Genomic DNA, 19,680 nt, shown 5'->3' with positions numbered 1-19,680 from the left:
GCGAGTTTCATTTATTGTGTGAGAAATTTTTTCAATTTTTTTAGTCACGAAAAAAAGGTGATCCTGAAATCTCTTTATACACTACTCCTCTAACAATCAGTTGCTCGACTTGTGACTTGACTTGGACTTCTTCCACTTGTGCTGTGCACTGATCGCCACTCTGCGTATATTTCACGTCCATTCGACTTGTTGAAATAACGATTTGGAACAGATGCGGTGGTTACTTGTCTAGACCCTCGCAGCCATATGGAAAGGTCCTTAGCCACTTACCTACCCTCTGTTGAATCTTTTATTTGAAAACTTTGTACGAACGGAATTTACAAAGAATTACACTGAATCTCTGCGTCTCTGCTCAGGAAGGTTTAAACTGAATAAAATAATATTTCTGTTTATATTTCTCAAATTCCTTTTTACGAAGGGGCCTACTCCATGCAAATAATTTTTGTCGTGTTTTGTTATTTCCCCAAAGAGTGAAAAAGACGTACCGGTATAGTTCATGAAATGAAACAGCTCCTTACCTGGAAAGAATTCACGTATCCCTAAAACCGGGCATGCGTGGCTCAAAATTTCCTGCTGAAACACACAGACCCCTAGCTAGAGAAAACTCCGGCCTCCGTTCATCGCAAGCTCATCCATTGCAAAGTCACCCTCTAAGAAAGGCTTATGCTGCAGTATAGCCAATTGTCTTATCCCTACAAATGATGCTTAAGATGGGTGCCCACTTAAATTTTTTTTGTCAGTACCAACACATCTCCTTCCGACTCCTTGGCTGCGAGAATATCATATGTATGCGTTTTCCAGACCTGCCAGGGTCCTGTAAAATTAAGGACGCGTAGTTTGCTTCAGGCTCTTGGTCAATGCAGTCAAGCAAACTTAAGCCAATTTCATGGTGTCCTTGCAATCAAGTGTCTTCTGTCGCTGTGCTGATGTTCACAATTCTTGTGTGTAAGTTATTCATTGTGCCCACCGGCAACCACAGATCATATTACCCGGAAAAATCCTCTGAAGGAAGTGTGCATTGAGGATGAATATGCCAAAGTTGTCTATCATTACAGCTTAACTACTACATCAGTCTATTTGTCCTTAAAGCCCCTTGGCTAATTTTGTTCATTGCTTATTTTGTAATGCTTCCGTAATATACACCATTCTGTTTCTATTAAAATCTTGGAACATGCGTTAATTTCAATAACAGCATTTTACCACAAGAAAAGGTTTCATGTCTTCTTTTTGTTGTCTTTGCTGATCATCTTTTTGAAAGCTCTTTTTAACTTTGCGTTGAATTATGGAATCTGGAAAAAACAGTGGTACCTGATTCGAGCGAGCTGCATCTTGCGTAGTCAAAAAACACACGTTCCAACATTTAACTTCGCTATTAAGAAGCTAGCAACATTTACCATAGTGTGGAGAATTCGCTTTCTATGTGGGCCTGTTAGAGGAATATTACATGCAAATATAGTAAACTCATCCACTGACGGTTATTTTCACTGAAACATGCTCCTAAAATGCATGCACGAGCATCGCCTTTGGCAAAAGCAAACTTTGAAACGTAGCAAAGTTCTCCCAAAAGGATTATCAACCTCTTATTAGATGCAGAAAAAAATCAATATTTCTAAATTGAATTTGTCACGTTTGGTGTGCCGCAATCGCTGCATACAGCCCTCTCCGAACTATCACCAAGTGGTCATTGGCTTCCAATCAATACCTGGCCGGTCGGGGAAAGCAGTGTTTGGCCTTTACTCCAAGTGACTTGTGCGGGACTTGAGGGGCGACACACATTTCTGTGCTTTGATCCACCATGCTGAGCATTCTAGGCTACATCTTGTCGGAGGAATCTCAGCAATACACAGCTGTTCACGGCCGGACGAAGCAGCTGAAATCAGACCGACACTCTAAAATATCTCCCGGCTTGGGGGTAAGAACCAAAGCGAACATACTGACTGACTCGATTTATCAAAGGGCTAAGCCTTGCTTCAGTGGTTGTTTATTTCCGGGTGTTTTGTTCCATTATGCTTGACATAATCAGTATGCCCTTCATTCACAACTATTCTAATATTTGTGAATCTTACCGAGTAATTATGGAACCGAAGACCAGCTGCATCCTAGTTCCGTTGATTTCCGTTATAGGCCCTACAGATCTTATTAAAAAATCGTAAGATGGGGCTGTGGGTCGGTTGACGTCGGAAGTTAATCCCGTTGTATAATAGAGATATCTCTATTCTTAAGAGATATCTTTATTGCGCAATAGAGATATCGCTATGAAGTTACCGCTTCCGAGGTCAACAGGTCACCCTCGACGTTTTGTGTTTAAAAATCTATTATCTTGAAGGGTATTTGATCGTGTCTCAGTACTTGTACTCTGGTGGTTGATTACATTAGGAAACTTTACACAACCTTCCGCGTTACGTTACAATGACCTTTCCGTTGACCCAGTGTGCGGGACCGCGAACATAATAGAGATATCTCTATTAAAATAGGACGTACAATAAAGATATCTGTATTAGGAATAAAGATATCTCTATTAAGAATAGAGATATCTGTTTACGCCTATTAACTGTTAACTTTGCATGCCATAATTTGCGCAATGGACGCGACTGTGAGTTGGCCACTGGTGACTAGTTTAGAGTAACGATCAAGTGAAAACCTCGTGTATATACAATATACTGTTTAAAATGCTTGGCTAGTTAATTACTGAAATGATAAAATTCTATTATCTTATTTCTTGTTTCCATAAATTTATCACTGTTACTTCTCCTTTCTACTTCTACTCCTGTTCTACTTTATTTCATTACAATATTTCTTTAACTTAATTCATTCATTCATTAAATCACATAAAAAGTTGCAAATAAAAATGGGGGCTGGCAAAGTACACGTATATATTTAGCCTATAAGCGATGTAAGGACTTGCGCAACATTTCAACAGCCAGTACACTTTGCGTGAAATTGTCTCACAGTTTGTAAAATTATAACCAAATCAACGGAAAATGAAGTAATTTCATTCTAGGGCATGTGTTTAAAAAATCATTGCGCATTACTTTTAACTCAATATTATTGGGTGATGGTCTAAGTTGTTGGAACCTGCGTGTGCCATTGGAAATGCTGCTTCAACAGTATTTTGGCGGTCGTGCCGACACAACCCCCAGGTCGTCCTCACCCGACGTCAGCGAGCGGTCCTAGTCTTAGGCAGCTAAGGGAGCAGGCCCGTTTTGGGGCAGTCTACCGCCAGGTGCAGCAGGAGAGCAGCACAGGCGCCACACTGGGGTAGAGGACAGGGTGGGACACAAGGGTACAACAGAACCAAGTCTGCCTAAGGTGACTCTGGTTTAATAATGTCTCACATCTCTGCAGGCACTACTAATGATGCGCACCTTCACAGGCCCCGGCCGGCAATCTCCGAAACAGGTCTTGGCCCTATACAGGTCGTGATCCCTATACAGGTGTAAGCTACGGGCACAACTTGTTTTACATCCACCAGATCCCCATGATGGAGTTCCCGTATAAACTTGTCCCCAGATGATTTATATTAAGTCTAAACATCCCCCGTGGGTAGCTTACTTACGGGTAAGCCTACAGCCTAGTAGTTCTCCCCCGGTAGGAGCAGTAAAGAAAACTGTATGGCAACTCAACTGACCAGGACTGTGGCATATGGGACTGACTGCGAAGGAGTTGACACACTTCTTGTTGTTTTATTTTAATGGCGCTTTCTTTAACTCAGGCTAGTTGCGCCAATAACTGTACGTTTATTCATACACTTTATTTATCAGCATCACATTACGGAGTTAGGAAGAAAGTCAAGTTTTAGAGGCAGGAGAAAACCTGCGAGAGCGAGTATGGACTGGAAACCAAATGCCTTTAAAGCCTGGGCCAAGCCAGGACTCGAACCCGGACCTCATGGTGCAGCGAGGAATGAACCACTACACTAACCCGCTCCCCCAACTTACACACTTGGCGCGCCTTCGCAATTATATATCTCGCGGGCCGCCAGCCTGGCGCCATCAGCCACGGCGCACGGCGGTTCCCGCCGACGTCAGGGAATGAGCCCTGGGCCTAACTACGATGGCTCAGAATAAACACGCAAACTGCTATTGCGCGACAGTATGTACACACCAAGTGACGTATCCCAATCTGAAGTGTTCCGCAAGAAGACGCATTAAATTTTATCTTCAGTTTCAACGATTAATTCTGTACAAAAATGTCAAACGTGTGACGATGAGATTAGCCGTAGAGGGAAAGAAGTCGTACATGAAAACTGCAAACGTGGAGTTTTTCTTTGTGCGCTCAGCTACATGTTATACTTATGGGTCACTTCGTGCGACGCAGCACAACGCAGAATAACTCCGACGAAATGCAAGGCTCTCGTTTTAGCACAATCAAACTTCTTGAAAATCCTGAAACTAAAACACACATAACACATGTACTGTTATGTATTTTCCGAGGTCGTGGATAATGTATCTTGTTTCATTTGCAGGGGCCGAATTAAGTATGTTTGGTGTTATTCATTCCGAATGTTTGATCATTTTGGCTTACGTACGCAAAATAGCTGTATTGACAAATAACCGATGACAGTTTAATTCGGAACTTGGTTCCCCTCTAATTTCATCCTCTTATTCAGAATTTCAATGTGTACAAGACTTTTTAAAGGAAACCAAAAGTCAAACATTATGCTGAAGTGAGAATTCATCCTCTTAATGATCCTTAAATTGAATTGGATTTTTCCATTCACGACAAGTAATTACATATCTTAATTTTACAGTCCAACTGCATTATTATATTCCACTCACGATATTCAGATAGTAATAATAGGACTGCAATTGTTTAAATTCCTCCTTGTATAGGTAGAACTGTAATTGAACCAAATTACGGATGCAGTAATTTTTAAAACAAGCTTCAGGCTAGACTAGTAGTGCCCTTTTTATCAGTGAAAATTGGTTACAAATTTATTCCGGAACCCTTGGCTTCCGTACATATCATTTTATTACTGAATTTAATTTACACAGTAAAACACTCAATTCACTCAATCATCACTCATTTGAAGTGGATTTTTTGCGATTACAATAATTCATACGTGTCCTGCAGTATTTCACTTTATTCTGTAGTAACTGCTTACGATATTTTACTGGGGACATTTTGATTACATTATTGAGGAGTTTCAGAGACAGTTTATTGATAAGCTTGAACATTTTGCCTAAGAGGAAAATTCATCCTTTCAATTATCAATGGACTGAAATGGACTTATACCTTTACATGTTAATCATCTTCTCCTTTTGTCTCAAAGACAATGGAGTGCGCCTGGAAAGTTAAACTGTAGTTAGTTTGTAGTTGGGCAACGTCGGCTGTGGCTAAACAGTCCGATTTTTTAATGCCAACCTCCGTTGCATTGCCTGCATAAGAAGGCACTCGGTAGTGAGGGTGTGAACGTTGCTCTAGTCCTTTGCTGCTTCCTTCTGACTTTCCACTTTTGCTCCTTTGTTTCCTCTGCTCTCTCGATGCCTGCCTTTACGGTGCGTCACCAGCTCCTGCGATTGTGTTGCACAGGAAGTTTCACCTCTCTTCAGCTGTGCCGACTGCTGCTTGTTTCGCTTGGGCTGTTTGCACAGAATCAACAAACTGTGCCCTGAGAACAGGATCGGGCGTCTTTGCAACGTCGATGCGAAGAGGTTTTGTCCGCTTAGGTCGGTGGATCTTTTTGGAGAGTACTGAACTTTACTGCAAGCAAATGAGTGCTCTGTGTTGCAGTCCGCGCTAAGGAACCTGCGTGTGATGAGTATGCTTTCAGCTGGGCTCTTCTGGTGATTGCAAGGTCCAACTGATCCCAATGGCGTGGCCTTGGGTGCATCCATGACACTCGACGGTGTGGTTTTCAATTCCCAAATTATCCAAGGCACTCTGGCCAAGTGGTTGTGGTCTCCACCAACTCTGGCATTGAAGTTCCCAAGCAGGAACAAGTGTAGCGGCGTCAAGCTCTTCGTAGAATTGGTCCTTGGTTTTAATTAAGGTGACAAATCCTGCTGAGATGGAACGTTGCAGGGTAAGGATGCGCTATGAGCTGCCTGTTGGTTGTCGGAGGGCTGGGAGCAGGCTGTTCTTCACAGCAAATTCCACACCATGTAGTCTTGCTTCCTCTTCGGCTCTACCCTGCCAGAGAAAGGTGTAGTCTTTCTCACCCAGCAAGCCTCTGTCAGCAAGCATGGTCTCTTGAAGGACAGCGATGCATATGTAGAGCCTGGAGGACTCTGAAGTCGTCGGTCTGACGCAGGTCATCTGGCGGGCCAGGACGCAAGGCCCTGACGTTCCAGCCAGCGAGTTTCAGGGTTGGTAGATTTTTCTTTCTCTTTGTCTGGCCTGGTGCAGTGTTTCGGTCTGCTTGTTGGGCTTCTCCTAAGCTCCAAGCACCCATTAAAGCAGGAGACTGTAGTAGGTCAGCACCTTACTGGCCGGGGGCTACTCGGCTAAGGGCGAGTTTCAAACAGCACAGAGGCATTTTTTTGTTTATGGAAGTTCAACTTCATTTCACGGAGTGCTCTTCCCTAAAGAGATTGCGAAGTTTAAGGTTTGGGCTTCTAAGCAGTGTACAAGTCATACATTTTAATATTTCTGGTCTGAGGTATTGCCAAGATTTACTTGAACGCCAAACGGCATTTAATGTGATTTAGTTATTGGAAACCTGCCATCGTGAGCCTTCATGCTTGCCCTGGTGAGATGTTGGAGGGGCGGCGCAATAGTTCTTCAAAGTGCATGAGTCCCCGCTGGAGAACTACGGGCAATTTTGTCAAAAGAACCATGCCATCGCGGCGGTGACTATCGTCGTGGCACCGGTGGGTGCATTGTGTGTGCTTCTTTAAAACTCGTCAGCGATCTTTTGGACCTCCTATGCGCCTTGAATCAATCACTGATCCCCTAAGGCTTGCAACTCTTTATGCGCCCTGGCTTTCATATCATCGTTACGTTTGGTTATTTGCCTGGTCTGACAGCCAGTAAAGAGAGCATGGTACGCGACTTTCTTCCAGGAAGGCCTTTGCAGGTCATTCTCGTCAAGCCAGTCTGCGTGCTTGCGGTGTGGATGAGGATGACCCAGCTGGGAAACTGCTGCTTCGTAGACGTTGTCCCTGAAAATTTTCCATGCTTGTTCTGTTGTTAGTGTTGTCGCAGGTGACAGTGCTTCCAGACGCGCAGCAGAGCAACACGAGTGAACTCGTGGCAGTGCAGATCTTGAAGGCTGTCTGTGTCGAGTTCCTTTGGCGGTACCTTTCCAGACCGTACGATGTTTCCAGCTGTAGAGCTACCACATCGGAGTTTTGAAGCTGTTTGGAGAGCTAGGCGCGGTTCCATGCAGCGGTTGAATAGTAGCTTGCCATTTGAATTTAGCTTCCCTGTCGCTTACCACACGCGTATTGAAGTACAACAAACTAACTAAGTGCGGCTTCAAGATGACAAAGCAATGAGTGGAAGCTTCTCCTTGATTATTTAGTCGTACGTCATGGCTAGGCCTATATGGAGAATAAAGAAACGTGACGGTTGTTATGAGAGTTGCAGGCGTAAACAGAGATTATCCTCAAAGAAGATGCAGACAGAGTGAGTTGTTACCTCCGGGAGAAGTTGGTTGGCGATAGCAAAAGCGACGTCAGCCTCACTGCGTGCCCCCATCTTGACCAGACCAGATCCTTAGGGTGTACTTCTTCTCGCGTAAGGTCCCAGTGCCAGCCTGAACCTCGTCTCTTTGGTAAGGCGGTGCAGATGGCGTATTTCTTTAGGTCGATCAGTACTGTCTTCCCCTGACTGAACGTGCCATTGGTTATTAATCATCGTCCTTAAGTTCTAAGACACCGGTTTGTAGAGTCGTTGTGTTTCTATGGAGATCCCGCTAAGCGTGACGATCCATCAAAGGAGTAGGATTTAGCGGGCTTTGTTTGCTCCACCTTTTATTGGTGCGTTCCACCAACATGGCCGCCAGGCTGTTTTAGCAGGACCTTAACATGCAAAGGTGCCACGGCCGTCACACACTCAGACCAATTACACCTGTATGTGCAGACTTCCAAATATTGCTTCTGGCTCCCTTATACCTTCCACCGTCGCCTTCTGTCCATCGCCGAGGGATTTTCTGTACCTAAGACTCCGCTGAGGTTTAAGACACGCAAAGGCTTCCTGAGATATCTAACCCGGGGTCCTGCAGAAAGTCGATGACAAAACAGCTGGTGAAAGGGATTGCCTGGCTTTGAGTTTGGATTGTCCTTCTAGCCTCAAGGCAACGGAAGTTCAAGGGCGAGCCAGGAAGGCAGGGCTGCCGGCTTAGGACACGGAACTATTGTGATCCACGCCTGACCCAGAAACGCCAGAGTTTATCTTCTCACATCTCACTCATAGAGAGTGCAAATATCCCTAGTATATTTCCCAAAATTATTTGACCTTATGAAATATTCAAAGCACAGCAAGCAAATACATGACGTAGGACCTACAGGCTGCAAATTCCTCTCCTGATAAGAAAAAATCAGGGAGAGGCCGAAGAATACCGAATATTTGGAAGGATTGTCTTCTCAAACGATCCTCATTGCTTGTTTTCTTCTCATTCAGATCTCGAAGAATCTGCATTCCATATAATTTCATTTCATTTATTATTTCTCAGGGAGGACAGGTACAAAGCCAAGTGAATCAAACAACACCCCTGAAGGATAACCTAAAAGGGAACTCAATCACTGTCAAGAGGGTCTCCTAAAATGTCAACAAATACAAAATTATACCAAAATCGCGTGTAGAGATCAAATACAAAATTATACCAAAATCGCGTGTAGAGATTTATACAGATAAAATTCAGAATGAATAAAATCAGTTTTTCAATATGGCAAGGACACATATTATCAACTTTGCTGGTTAAATTAAGATTGCACCAGGGCTTGTTGGAAAGTAGTAGGCATCATTTAAGACTGAAGAATACATGTATAATAAAATTATAAAAGTTGTGTTGCTGTGGTTATCTTTACAATATTTGTACCAAATGACATAATGAAAAATACCGGGCAAAATAAAACCAGCATACTTGAGGTGTAATTAAAAGTTACATGTAGTACATGAATTATTTGTGATTTACAATTCAAATCCTGATTTTCATGGACGAACTTCATACAGTGCTGCTGTCACGGGAAAGCCAGGGGTTTCTCAATTTTAGGACAAGTAGAGGTCAAAGGCAATTTCGTTAGTAACATCAACGGTCGAGGTATCCCAAAATCTGGGAAATCTAACAACTAATGAATTATGAATTGCTTGTGTATGTGTGGAGAAATGAATAAATTTGACCTTGTCCAGATGCCTCTTGTTAATTATGGACATGTTCTCAATATTTACATTAAACCTGTTATACAAAATTTTGGTAATAAAAACTACTGACAGGAAATTTAGCCTTTTAAAAGAGGAGGTTTTTCTAAGTTGAATGCGACGGGCAGAGTAGTCTAAGTTAGTAAATACTTACAACGACCAACAGTTTCAAGAGTTCGGGAACCAAACACACGAGATGAACAAATAAACGTTTTTGAAAGAGTCAAACACATCACCTTACACTTGTTAACATTAAGATTCGTTCTGTTTAAGGAACACCCATTTTAGTACATGTCAGGTCATTTTGTAAGATGAGGATATCCGTGGTAGGTTTACACTTACTACCTTTTTGTGTTACAAATGGAACTGCATAACGAACGGCCGCAAAAAGAATATCCTTAAAATTGTTCCACATTTTATCTTTGTCTATATCGGGCGAAATATAACAAATCCCAATCAACCTTATTAAGCAATTCAAAGAAAAGAGTATGTCAGCTTTCTGGTACTGAAAGCGTGTAAGTGTCTTTTTCTTAGATGATAAGCTTACATACAATGTAACACCGTTGTGGTCACTCGAGCCACGGTCAGAACAACACTCAACATTTGAAAATAACCGAGGTGAATTGGTGAACATAAGGTTCAGAATAGTCGATTGTTGATAGTTAACTGAACTCCCATGTGCAACAAAATCACCAATTGATACACGTTCAGAATGTCGGATACATTGCATAATCTCTCATTCAGGCAAGAGCAATCAGCACCATAGTTGATATTAAAATCACCGACTATAGAAACAGCTAGGTAGTTGTGAATGGACGACATAAACCTTTCTAGAACAGACTGATAATCGTCAAAAAGCTGGCATTAGAACTTGAGGGTCTATACAGACACCCAAAAAGCAGTTTACCATGCGCTGTGCTGATCTCATTACTGTGCTGACCCACAACAGTTCAAGATTCTCATGTTCAAAGTCTACTATGCGGTCAGGTTTTAGATGATCAGCAGCTGCAATTAGCGCTCCTCTACCGTGACAGTTACATGCATGAACCATAACCCAGTTACATGTATGAATAAGGGGTCTGAAAACTCCAGGAGCAATAATGCGCACAATACTGAAATTGAAACTCGTTGAAATTCTATTTTGGCACAAATTACCTATACTGATGAGATGTCTTGCCCAAGAAAAAGAATATGGATAAATCTGGAATAAGAAACAACTCAAATTCAGTCAATAAACAATAAACAATAAATAAATTTTGTCAGTACACTAACATCGCAAGTTGGAATAGTGGCCACGCTTGTGAATCCAAATTCTTCAAGCGTGGCGCAAATCTTCACCAATTTTCACGAAGCGGCGGATATGTCCAAAATGGCTTTTCATTATTTTTCATTAATTTATCTTAGAATTTCGTACTTGATCATTTTGACATGCTTTCACAAGCAAAATATTATTGAATCTCGATAACTGCATTTTCCATTTTCACGAGACACAAATCTGACTGCCCCTTACAAGTACAAAACGTATTGCCAGAAAGGCTAACAGTACGTCAACTGAAATATTCGTTTACACGTGGAGACGCATTCCCAGCTGCACGCGGAAACATACAAGCCTCTTCGCTATGGATATTATCAAGCAGAAGGGCGTCAAATTAGGAAAAAATATACCTTCTTTTTCGTGAATGGACGCACTCGTCCATACTTGATTTTCACTTAATTAACCACTGTGATCATTCTGATAAGTGGGTTTAAGCCAAATTTAAAGATTCTCAAAGAATCATCTTGGGGTCTCTCTTACAGCATGAAATTGCTGCAAATTAGTGTTTTTGCAATTTCAAAATAGAAACTTCTCTGGCGATTATCTACAAAACCTTTTCTTTCAAAATCCCCATGCGTGGCTTTTCGTGAAAACGATGACGCATTTTCCCCAAAACTTTCAAACAAAACTTTGAAATTCAGGTATCGATGCTCTCTATGCCCTAGCAATTCTGTCGATTCTAACACTTATTTCATGTATGTGGTTTTAGGACTGGAGCATAGCATTTCATTTTGAAGATTTTGTTCCGGCTCTATTTTAGAATGGAATTATTTTAAAAAACAGAAAAAAGGCAACAAGATATAACACTGAGTCATCTTACTCTCTAAAATTCAAATGAAGAACACGTCACTATTTGAAGTAAAGGAGACGAAATTTTTCTATGCTGCCGTCCATCGGTGAGTGAACGTTTTTCCCGCTCTAACGCACTAGTAGAAGCTGAAATGGGATTTGTTGTCCCCTTCAGTCGGAAAGCTGCCTGCTGTGAGTTACCTTTTCCTCATTCAACAACTGCCATCTGTACTGTTGGATCTGTTTGAATTCTCTGAGGTTTTTCATCACTTCCTGAACATTAATTTGAAATTAGATTTCATCGGAAAAAACTCTTTTTTTTAATTTAATGTATCGGCTAAATTGGGCATGCTTTTGACTCATCTCTTTACAAATACGTTTAACTTAAAAAAAAGAAGCTTATAGGCTTTGTTCACATTGCTAGTTACTTCTTCATCTTACTTCTTAATCGAAGTACCCCACTTTTAATGGAAGTTTAGGTAGTTTGAGAGAACGCCATTTTTTGATCCATCATGCAGGTTTACTGCAATATCCATTCTGAGTTCCAGCTTTTCCTGGAAATTAAGATACACTTAAGATGATTAAGACAAACATATGACGTTTGTGGTGGACGCATTGAGACTTTACATCACTTTCTGCCACACGCACATAAAAATGCCGCCTGGTAAATTGCAAACATGCTGCCAATGACAATGGTATTTATGTCACGTTTTGTAGTTCCTTGCAGTAAATAGTGGATGGACAACTGCAACACCCATCCATTTTTTCATACCAGCGTACTACCGCGGATGGGTTTTCGTGATATATCACATATAGGCCTACCAAGTGCGTTGAGCGGTGTGACGGTCTTTCACTATCTGTATTGGATACATAGTGTATAGCAGAAGAAAATATATAATAACAATTATGTGGAGGGATCCCATAAGAAGCAAAGCTTGTCGAGAATGGGAACCCTTTAAACTGATTTCTTCAAGTCTGATGAGTGATATATTTAAGAAGTCATTAATGATCATAATGCCTTTTACAATGTCTACAGAGAAATATCGATCCATTGATACATAGTATAATCGGGAATAGAAGATAAATACAATAGCAGATAGGTGCAATAGTCTCATGTGTAAAAACAATAGGCAAATATTACGCTTACTCGACCACAAATCCCATGAAATATTATTCTAAAATATAAAAATTAAACCGCATTTAATTAAGAGATGAATGCATTTGGATCGGTGCAACTCCATGCATTGACGTACTTTGCGCTTAGGCTAGGCTTGCTTAGCCTATTCCCAAGCACGTGTGCATTACCACGTAGTTGTTGAGTAGAAGCCAGTCATTAAGGCCTGTTTCAAACGTCGTGCTTATGCCGTGTCGAATGCAATTCAACTTGATTTTTGTACTCTGCACGACGTTTTCATGACATTTGAAACCAATTTGGCTTGACAAATTGATTTCGGCACGGCAGAGGATTTTGGTTCAACGGGGTCTGCTGTGCTTATGTCATTAAGTACGGCAGAAGCACGGTGAGGTTTCAAACGTTGTGCTACTGCTGAGTCGAATACAATTTCTATTTGAACTTGGTCCGTAACTGCGTAGACAATTAGGAATGCGCACGTTCACAATGTATATATAGTAGCGTTGAGAAATAATCATCGATAAACAAACGCCTCAGCAAATATGGCGACTAAAATGGACATATCTCAAAACGCACGGGGCAGCGTTGCTAGACGGAGATCGGAGAGATTGGGGTTTGAGATACACCATTTTCTTTCAATTTCCTGCTTGACATGAGATAAGATTAAAATATAGGTGACCTTTAAAACTAAAACTCCTGTTTGGATGTCGGAATAAGACTCCAAATATCAGACTGTTTACCTCAGTGATATTTTATTGAGACGTTACTGCAAGGTCACAGGGAACCAGACCAGAATGATTAGGCTATGAATTTTTGGGGGAGAGAAAGTTGGTCTACTAGTGGTGCTCGCTGGTAAGTAGTGCTGGTAAGTCTGCGCGTGTTGCGTCAGCTTTTATACCATGCCGTATTTGAAAAGCTGCGTTGACGCAATTCTGACGTAATTCTACAAGCTGCCAGATCGAGAGGCTCTGCATGCCTATGGCAGGAGCAAATAGTAAACACTGATAAACTGGGCCAATGAAACTTAGTTTCCTTACAAGTACAGTATACAGTACAATATGCTGATGCAATGTATCTCAGGTTATAGTTCGGGCGTGGGCAAGCCCAGATTTCTTATAGTCCGTGGGCTACGAGGGGTCCACATGCACCCTCCCACAACTTGACTTCCTCGTTATGTTGTTATGCACCTGGCCGTACTGCATTAGAAAAGTGGCGTTAACATGAATTTAAGTGGTACATGAATTTAAGTGGTACAAAATGTCCACTTGAGGGAGATATATACCCCTACATTAGGGCAGAAAATTAGGGGTAGAGAAATGAAACTGGTCCAACCACAGATTCAACTTCTGCCTTTAACAACAAATTAGGTGTCATTTTGAGAGCTACTTAGGTCTCTTATATGAGGGTGTGAAGCAATGACAGATATATCCCTTGGTTATGCAAATATAGGTCAAAAGGTCCGGCATACTCCAATGAAATTGAAAATTGTGACTTTCAAAACTCCACACACTGCTGTGGCCATACCAATGAAAGATATTCACTGAAGTTTGAACATAATTTAAGGTTAAACCAATAATGTTTTTGAAAACAAATGTATTCCAGAAAAGTGTGCAGTTACCAAGATAAGCCTCTTCGTTTCAGAAATAAAAACACGTTATTACCCCGAAATGCATATTTTACGTCATATTGTCAGTGCTCTCCTGAGAAATCCCTGAATAGTTTAACCTGCTATGTAATTACCTGTACTATTCACTCCGACTGAACTGTTGTCTTTATGAAATGATCCTCAGGTGATTAGCAGCCACTCTCACTGTCCATCTCGTCACTGTCTTCCTCAGTATCACTGTCCGTGTCATTTCCATCTTCAATCACCATGTCTGATTCAGGATGATGAAACTGGCACATTCTCACATTCAGTCACCAACTAGTGCATTCCTTTTGACTTGTCAGGTTTGAACATGAACCCATCAGCCAGTGAAAGACTGGAGGGGACAGGTGTCAGCTTGTTCGTCATTAATTCTGCAAGGTTCACCTTGTCCCCTAGCAACTTCTGAGATTTCACAAGCAGTTGGAATTCTATGTTGGGCGTGCATGTATTGGACCTCTTTGTTAGTCGACATCTTTAACCTCACTGTCTTCTTCATACTTCCGAAGGTCTTGAGCTTTAGTTTCTTGATCGGATCAAAGAAGCCAGTGCCTTTCTGCAGTCCTTCAGTAATAAATGCCCGCTTTGACTCAAGAGTTCCTTTCTCTGCACGAAGAATGTCTATGGTAATATCTGGTGTTACAGATACCCAGGATGATATGCGTATACTCGATCCTTTGTCGGTATCACCTTCATCATCTCTCGTCATATCAGCCATCCCATATGCTGCTTTGAGATACTTAGCTCTCCCCTTGGCTGTTTTACACCACCTCCGATAGGCATCATAGTTGGTCTCTACACCGGTTAGTCAGGTGTGTTTGTCACGTCAAGCCACATAACTATCCACAGGAGATTCGCATGCAGGCTCGCTCGCATCTTCAGGATCATCATCATCATCATGGCAGTTTGACCAATGACGTATGTGGGACTCTTACGGTTTCCCACATTGATATCGGGGAGAGTGTCAAGGACAGAGCCCGGTTCTGTCCTTGGAACCTGTGTAACCTGAGGAACAGAACCACCGACATTCTCCACACCGACATTCCGCACAACGAAACAGATGTCTCAGACTCATGCCAAGGATGGTGTGCCTGGGAAGTATCCAACTTCCACTTGTCATAGTGCAACCTATGTCTTGCCCAATTGAATTAATCAGGCGATCAACCTTTGTTGATTGTACGTTGTAAAGTAGCCTAAGAAATTGCTAGAGCTTCTGAGGAAGTTTCACAGGAGTACTCTCCAAGGAGTCGACAATAGGTGGCCATTGAAGCTCATCACGTGCTTGATGTGCCATTAACACGTCCCCTCTCAGAGCACCCGCAACATCTGCTGTCTTGTATGAACATCTCAGCAAGTAGCTAGATTTAACATTTTATTACTGTAGACCAGGTATGACTTAAACCTCCCTTCATTTCCTATTTGACGAAAGCTGATGATACCTGAGAAGTGCGAACATTTCGTCATTGTAGCTTTGAGCTTGTCACTCCAGTGGTTTGGGTTAACATGAAGGGCTGTTTGTAACTCAGCAATGTATATTGCGTTGAGATCGCTCAACTTGACAAAGTATTTTGTTGATAACTTCTTGGAAAATCATCTGGTATACTTTGTTGAATACCACAATGTGGGCTTCAGAAACACTGGCTTCCTCTCTTACATGATACTCATCTTTGCTTCTCCATTTGGCTGGATTCTGGGGATACTAGGTGCAACAAGATGGATGAAACTGTGCTTGCATGCAAATAAATCAAAGCCGCTTATTCTACATAGAAGTTTCTGATCATGTTTTTCCTCAGCTACTCTAAGGACATTTACAGCACTACCTTTATCAAAGTTCGACAGTCCTTCTATTTAATGTTTCGGTTTCTCCTTTCTTCACCTTCTTCCTCGCCGCACAGTTGCAGAAAATACAATCTGGATCGAAATTGATGTTGTCCTTCCAAGCTAAATCACGCCTACCCCTGTCTCAACTGCGGAGAATTCTGTGGGTTAGTATCCTGAGAAGGAATCAAGCGAATGAGATTACCAGTGACACGGTGATAGCAGTCACGATGGTAACCATATAAAGGGGACAAACGGTCAGGAATTTGATCAAACATAGCGTCCATGCGATTAGCGGAGGCAGCAGGTTGTGATGTACGGTCATCCCTGACTTTCTGAAGGTATTTCATTCGAGCTTCAGGGTCATTCACTTCACAGATAAATGTGAAATTTCACAACTTGATTCTTTTTAGTGCAGAACACAGACGCCTGTTTCATTTCTTTGTTCGGTGGCCTCTAAGCTTCGTTTTATTCTGCGACAAAACATGATTCACCATCAGTCAGCGGACAGCCTGAAAAAGAAAACAGGATTACCAACTTACTGTGATGTCCCTAGAGGGTGAATTTCACTTTGCAGATTGAAAGCACCTCTGTCGAAGGACCTCTACTAACTTGTTCTGGTAGAGGAATTTTTTATGGGAGATCTGCACAATCACCATCTGGTGATCAGTTGAAAAGCAAACTACAGTTGACTTCCCGATTTCAGTGCCCCAACGTGTTTTCAAGAGGTACGTAACCCAAAAATGCCCAACTTTTCGGGCTGTCGCAATTGTTTAAAGAATTTTGTTAATTACATTTACTAACTAAACCTGATATATAAGAAAAAGAAATATCAGTTTATCCTCTAAATCTTAATAGCAATCATGGTCCATGTCGAAATGGGCAAAATACTTACAAGGTTTGAGACAGAAATTCACAAAAGCGAGCAAATTTACTGGGAGCCACCATTTTCTTGTACTGCTCAAATTCGATGCACCTTCTTTCGGAGCTCAAATGTTTCCTTATTTATTGCCATTGTAATGGTTGTCCAATTGCGATTGATTTAAAAATAGTTTTATCCAAAGTTATTCTCTTACCTGAAATTTTCCAGAATTTCAAAACACATGAAGAAGAGCGTTGTGTTATCTTTGTTCAGGGGCCATTTTTGTCGCTACCCAGTCTTTATTAACCGTTTAAGACGACCACATGACAGATTCTGCACCAATATGAACGGTGACACTGTCTAAGGTATTTATTAGTTGGCTAAAGCTACTTTGGGGATTTCTTAGGAGAGCACTGACAATATGCATTTCGAGGTAATACCGTGTTAATCTTGGTAACTGCACATATCTCTGGAATATGTTGATTTTCAAAAACATTATTGGTGTTAACCTTAAATCATGTTTAAACTTTATTGAATGTCTTTCATTTCACTGGGATATAGTCACAGAAGTGTGTGGAGTTTTGAGAGTCACAAACTTCAACTTCACTTGAGTATGCCTGACCTTTTGATTTGCATAACCAAGGGATATATCTGTCATTGCTTCATTGCACAGGGGACCTAAGCAGCTATCAAATGACACCTAATTTGTCCTGATAGGCAGAAGTTAAATGTGTAATTTGACCAGTTTCATTTCCCCTACCACTAATTTCACGCCCATTTCCTGCGATAATGTCAGGATATGAATCTCAATCAAGTGGATATTTTGTACCACTTAAATTCATGCTAACGTAATTTTTTTTTATGCAGTAGGGCCTGGAAGAAAACAATATACCAATGAAGTCAAGTTGTAAGGGCGTGCATGTGGGCCCATCGTAACCCGCGGACTATTGAGTTTGAGCTCTTCGACACTTTCATGCCCTTTAAACAGAATACCCAATTTCCGTTGCTTTTTATTTCTCCCTTTGTGCTATCCAATAATGTGACTTTTCAAATGAAATACACAACTTCTCAAGAAAGCGTCTGCGTTGATTACTACCTTTTTTGCAGGCTGATCAAGATGTCTAGTCCCAACCTCAATGATCTCATCATTGTTGGGTGCATCATGACCTACATGACTGCGATCTTGTTGGGAGTAGATGCCAGACTACTTACTGACTGGCAGCTGCGGATTATGTGCCGGGTAAGTATTAACGACGATTCCTGTGAAATATCAATCAAATAGTTTGGATATTGAAGGTACCGAAGCTTTCACGTGGAAACATTCAGTTTTCCATTTATTCTTACCAACCAAATACATCAAGGTTTATGTGATTAATACAGCATCGTGGGGGTAAGCGTTGTAGATAGTGGCGTATCAATGGGCACCATGCTCAATGAGTCACCCATGCCGCTATTAATGCATTACACATACACCGGGCATCTTCGAGCTCATTATTCCTCTAACTCATTAAGTTTGTCTTCCTGGCAGTTACACCCTATATCTGGCCGCTGATTGGAGGGATCTTGAAAAAGTGCAATATACTTATGTAAATTGCTACCTTTGTCTCTGGTAATTCATTATTGGTGACTTCGGGGCCTTCAAACCTTTAGTGGCACATTGGGAGAATTTGCAGAGTTGTACCGGATTTAATATCCGAAATTACCCGACACTTTTTTCTGCTGATGGTTCTTGGTTTCTTCATTTTTTGCTAGTTTTTCTGATTAATTACAAGCCAGTCGGTGATCAGACCTCACATACGTTTTCAGTGAGCTACGTGTTGGATTTATCGTTGTAGACTACTACAATCTAGACACTGGCAGTGTTTCACTTAGGATGTATCACGAAAGATACACATTTAGTCGTCTGTAAATTACAAAGATGTCGTAAATTACAAAGATGTCGTAAATTACAAAGTCACCTCTAAAATCCCCGAAAGTCAGATAGACCCAGAATCTAAAGTGGAATTGTTCAGTGCAAATATAATTTGATTTGGAAAAGTAATGTTATTTTTACACGTTAAATTTCTGAGTAAATGTGGATTGATATTCTAGATCATTCTGACCCAGAAAGTTTTGCAGTTTGTTCTTGATTCCTCCGAAATTGGAACTAAATGATTTTAATACTGAACTCTGCTTGGTGACGAGGACTTCAAGAGTACGTTTGTCTCGAGCTTGATTTTATTTAAGCATAAACAACGGCACATTAAGCCACTCAAATACCCCCGAAAAAAGCTTTCTTTCAAGAGTCGTGCTGAGACATACATTCCAAAGACCAAAGTGAAAGAAGGCTTTTTCAAGTTACCCCTACAGTGAATAATAAAATATAGGCCTACTTGCTAAGCTTCATGATACTTGTATTCATACTGCATTCCTCCGGGGAATGGCAGCACAGCGGCCCCGAAAAGATGGCTCCTCCCCACCGTCTGAAGTCATTTTTGGGCTCCATGGGTGTCAGTAAATCGAAGTGTATAAAGCTCTACGGGAGCTGACGCTTCGGCAATTCATGTTGCGTCTGTGAGTGAGCATCGTTTGGACAGTTATCACAGTTTGCCCTGGATAAACAGCAGCCAATTTCCCAGGACTTTCAGACCAGATTTAGTGTGCACATTAACGTTCACAGTTTGAGGTCAGAAACAACAATCCAAGGTCTGCTACCTTGTGTATTCATGAAATACATGACCTGGCCCGTCGTCATGGGGCTCCTCCCCGCTCTCCCCGACAAGCAGCTCCCCTACACTGAGGCTAAATAATGAGCAAACCCTGCATTATATCGCTGA

At 41.5% G+C, this 19,680-nt stretch overlaps 2 protein-coding genes across 2 annotated transcripts in view; both read left to right on the top strand.

The window, feature by feature from the left end:
• tbck (TBC1 domain containing kinase) overlaps positions 1-19,680 on the top strand; it is a 195,990-nt gene that overhangs the window by 12,611 nt on the left and 163,699 nt on the right. The window lies entirely within an intron of this gene.
• The window catches only part of LOC147800088 (gamma-aminobutyric acid type B receptor subunit 2-like), a 33,092-nt gene continuing 31,378 nt past the window's right edge, over positions 17,967-19,680 (top strand). The window contains exon 1 of the mRNA XM_087133587.1: positions 17,967-18,104. Within this exon, the coding sequence (XP_086989713.1) occupies positions 17,982-18,104 (123 nt within the window). The 5' untranslated portion in view covers positions 17,967-17,981. The remainder of the gene's footprint in view (positions 18,105-19,680) is intronic.

Source organism: Acanthaster planci, linkage group LG02 (genome assembly GCF_054643075.1).
Source record: "Acanthaster planci isolate LZ-2023a linkage group LG02, COTS_SCS, whole genome shotgun sequence".
NCBI classification, from domain to species: Eukaryota; Metazoa; Echinodermata; class Asteroidea; order Valvatida; family Acanthasteridae; genus Acanthaster; species Acanthaster planci.
Note: the sequence above shows the minus strand (reverse complement) of the source record. Positions and strands in the feature narration are given on the sequence as shown.